The 3,692-nt window shown below is 43.3% G+C and overlaps 1 protein-coding gene across 1 annotated transcript in view; it reads right to left on the reverse strand.

Annotated features, from left to right (window-relative positions):
* Nucleotides 1–1,311: 1,311 nt before the first annotated feature.
* LOC115293420 (putative elongation factor 1-alpha-like 3) overlaps nt 1,312–3,692 on the reverse strand; it is a 3,235-nt gene continuing 854 nt past the window's right edge. Inside the window, exon 2 of the mRNA XM_029941204.1 lies at nt 1,312–1,378. Within this exon, the coding sequence (XP_029797064.1) occupies nt 1,312–1,378 (67 nt within the window). The remainder of the gene's footprint in view (nt 1,379–3,692) is intronic.

Here is a 3,692-nt window from a genome sequence, read left to right on the forward strand (position 1 = left end):
AGTGTTTGTATGTTTTATTCTCAAACAACATTGACTGCCGAACCATGTAAGAAAGTATAGTTACTTTTCCTTTCCCACGTCATATTTTATTTTTGTTGCTTTTTTCAGTTTTGTTTTCTCTGTTTATTATTATTATTTTTTAAAATGTTTTATTTATTTTTGAGACAGAGAGAGACAGAGCATGAGCAGGCAAGGGAAAAGAGAGAGGGAGACACAGAATCAGAAGCAGGCTCCAGGCTCTGAGCTGTCAGCACAGAGCCTGACATGGGGCTCGAACCCACAAATGTGAGATCATGATTTGAGCCGAAGTCAGAGGCTTAACAGACTGAGCCACCCAGGCGCCCCTCTCTGTTTATTATTAATGAACTCCAAACTCTCCCCATTTATGTAAATCTTGTCTCAAGACTTTTGAACACATGAAATGTTCTATCAGTTTGATCTTGAAGAAACCTCTCCGGGAGCTTTCTCACCTGCTCCAGGGTGAGGTAGTGGCTCTTTACACCTGCTGCCGGTTGCAATCCTAAGGTCCCATTGGCCATCATCCTATGGACTCTCTTCTGGGGTGAATTTTCTGCTTCCCAGAATCAATATCTTTTCTTTGGGTTTATGCTTCATTTAGGTGGCACCCGTGCTCCCTGAGAACTTGGTATTTCCACCCCTTTATTGAGTATTTTTAATTTCTCCCATTGTTTTGCTGTTAAAAAATTCTAACAGACCTTTATGCTCTTTAAGTTAAAATTTTCTTATTTCATGGATGCCATCTTTTTAGTTAGAGCTCTTAGTTATGTTCAGTTATATATATCTGACATTACTAATCATTTCTTTTAAATCTCTTTTTTCCTCAGGATCTGTTTCCTCCAAAATGCTTTTCCTCCCTCCCTCCCTCCCTTCCTTCCTTAGAGGGGTGGTGGTGCATGGGGGGGGGGAGAGAGAGAGAGAGAGAGAGAGAGAGAGAGAGAGAGAGAGAGAGAGAGAGAGAGAGAGAGAGAGAGAGAGAGGGAGAGAGAGAGAGAGAGAGAGAGAGAGAGAGAGAGAGAACCTTAAGCAGATTTCATGCCCAGCACAGAGCCCAAGGTGAAGCTTAACTCACGACCCTCACAAACTGAGCTGAAATCAAGACTCAGACACTTAACCAGCTGGGCCACCCAGGTGCCCCTGCTTTTACCTTAATGCTGTTTAATCAGGTAAAAAGTTGATTAGAAGCTCTGCACACGTGAGTTGTTCTTGTTTACTTTGGTTTCAGATAACCTGGTGGGGCTGCTTCCTTGAAGATTCTCTAGTGCAGTTTTTTGTTTTTTCTCTTTGGATTGGTTAATCCCCAGAGAAGAATCTGTTTTCCGTTTCAAGCAGGTATGTCTGGCTGTTCATGTTCAGGGTGCTGAGCGACAAAAAAGGAATATGATTGTCAACATTTAGAATGTAAAATTGTATTTGTCTCCTCTCTTTTCAATGTAGTTTCTCACCCTTAACTGTGGTCGGTGTCCCCAAAAAACCCACATACATTTTTCTAGTGAATAAATTGCCAGCGCTCTAGCAGGTTTGGGTGAGACAGTTGCCACCTGTGCCAGGGGGTTGAGGTAGGTCTGAGTGCTCATCCGAGGGTCTAACTGCTTTTGAAAGAAGCTCTCGGCCAAGTCACCCGTTTGCAGCCACATCTTAACTCCAATCTCCGGAGGTCTGAGGTACTGTCACTTTGCAAGTGCCTTTGGGGCTGCTTCTCAGCTTTTCCCCCTTCTGACTTAGGATTCAGCTTTCTTGTGTCTATTATCATTTACCTCTTATTTGCTCTCCAGTTTCCAAAAAACATTTTTTGGTAATTGTCTTTTTTTAAAATTCTCTTTGTTCCTGTAGGTTTATGCTTTAAATATCCTTTAATTATCATTTTACAATTAGGTTCTGGGAGAAAGGGAGCTGATGTATGTGTTCATTCTCCTACTCTAACTGGAAGTCTCCAGAGCAGGGAGACCTCTGAAACAAGGTCTGAGGAATTCCTGGGAGAGTCATGGATGTACTTCGATGTTGTTTCTATCAACCCCCTGACACTTTATGCAAAATGATGTGTATATTCCCATCCTTACTAAGTCTATAGGTTTTATCAAATTCTTAAAGTGAATTTGTCCTCAGAATCTAAGTATCGTTTCTCCAGAGGCCACGTTTATGTTACATTGGGAAGAAGGTAGCATAAGCTTGAAGGTCCTCAAATTTAGAAAAATAGCAGACCAGCCCCAAGGTTTCCAACCCTGCTAATAGATGAAGAGTCGATCACTGGGACTGAACAGTCCGTGAAGACCAGTTCATTCCTATTCATTGTGTCAGAGTTCTTGTCTAGGTCCTAAGAACCACACATTAGTCCTGAGGAGAGAGCACTCACATGTTTGAAATCACAGGTGGAAAGTAAGTGATGAAACCTTTGAGAGGATCTTTTCAGAGGAACAGATCCAGATGCGGAGAGGGCAAGTAGATGAGAACAGTGAGCCACATGCCAGGGGCAGAGCGGTGCGGATCATGGGGAACCGGGGAACCGGAGGACTTGTTGCTGGCCAAAAGGGCCAGGAGTTACCTGCCATCACCCGTGACTGCTGTGTGGGAAAATGAGCCCAAAGTAAGCAAATCTTCTGATTGTTTTTCTTTTAATGTTTTATTATTTGAGAGAGAGAGAGAGAGAGAAAGAGAGAGAGAGAGTGAGGGAGGGAGAGAGATAGGGATAGGAGGAGAGGGGCAGAGAGAGGGAGACACAGAATGGGAAGCAGGCTCCAGGCTCCGAGCTGGCATTATAAAGCCGGACGTGGAACTCAAATTCATGGACTGCAAGATCATGACCTGAGCCAAAGTTGGACATCTGACCGACTGAGCCACCCAATGCCCCTAAATCTTGACTTTTCAAGTGACACTGGAAATCTAGATTTCTACAATGTGATACCTTCCTTACAATAAAAATTAAAAAAAAAAAAAACAGGCTAAAGTACACATGTCCGCAGGCCAGATTTAATGCACAGACCACCAGTTGGTGATACCTCATCTGCTCCAATCTTTTGCATTCTTGGAGCCTGTGGCCCAGAATGAGGATGCTTCTATGTCAGTGATGCCCAAGAGGAGGGCACAAGAGACTGTTTTTTGGATGTTGGAGAGCGGCTGCGGTCCTTCCTGTATAAATGGGTTGAAATTGGTGGCATTGGAGTTCATGTGAGAGAGAGAGAATGGGAGGCAGAGTATATGGGGAAGGAAGAGAAGACTCTGGTGAAGAGATAAGATGAAGAGACAGTGTTGGCTTAGGCCCCTTTAGCTGTCCTTCTCAGAGTTTGATGAAAGAGTTATACAAAACTGGGGGGAGATGGAAGTTGGGTTAGGCAACACTGCTGAGTAGTTTTTAAATATTTTAGAAAGGTCCAATGCTGTCCAATTAAAATTTTTTATAATTATGGAAATGTGTTCTGTATCTGCACCATCCAATATGGTAGCCAGGAGCCACACGTGGCTACTATGCACTTGAAATGAGATTAATGCAACTGAAGAATTGAATTCTTCATTTAATTTAAATCTAAAAGCCACCTGGGGCTCCTGGCTACTGAAGGGGGCAGTGCAGGTTGGATCAGTGTATCCCAGCATGTGTTATGTCTTCCTTCATGGGGTGCGTGTGAATAGTTAAGACAGAAAAACATGTACCTGTAGCTACACTTACCCCCTGCTCACAC

Source organism: Suricata suricatta, chromosome 6 (genome assembly GCF_006229205.1).
Source record: "Suricata suricatta isolate VVHF042 chromosome 6, meerkat_22Aug2017_6uvM2_HiC, whole genome shotgun sequence".
NCBI classification, from domain to species: Eukaryota; Metazoa; Chordata; class Mammalia; order Carnivora; family Herpestidae; genus Suricata; species Suricata suricatta.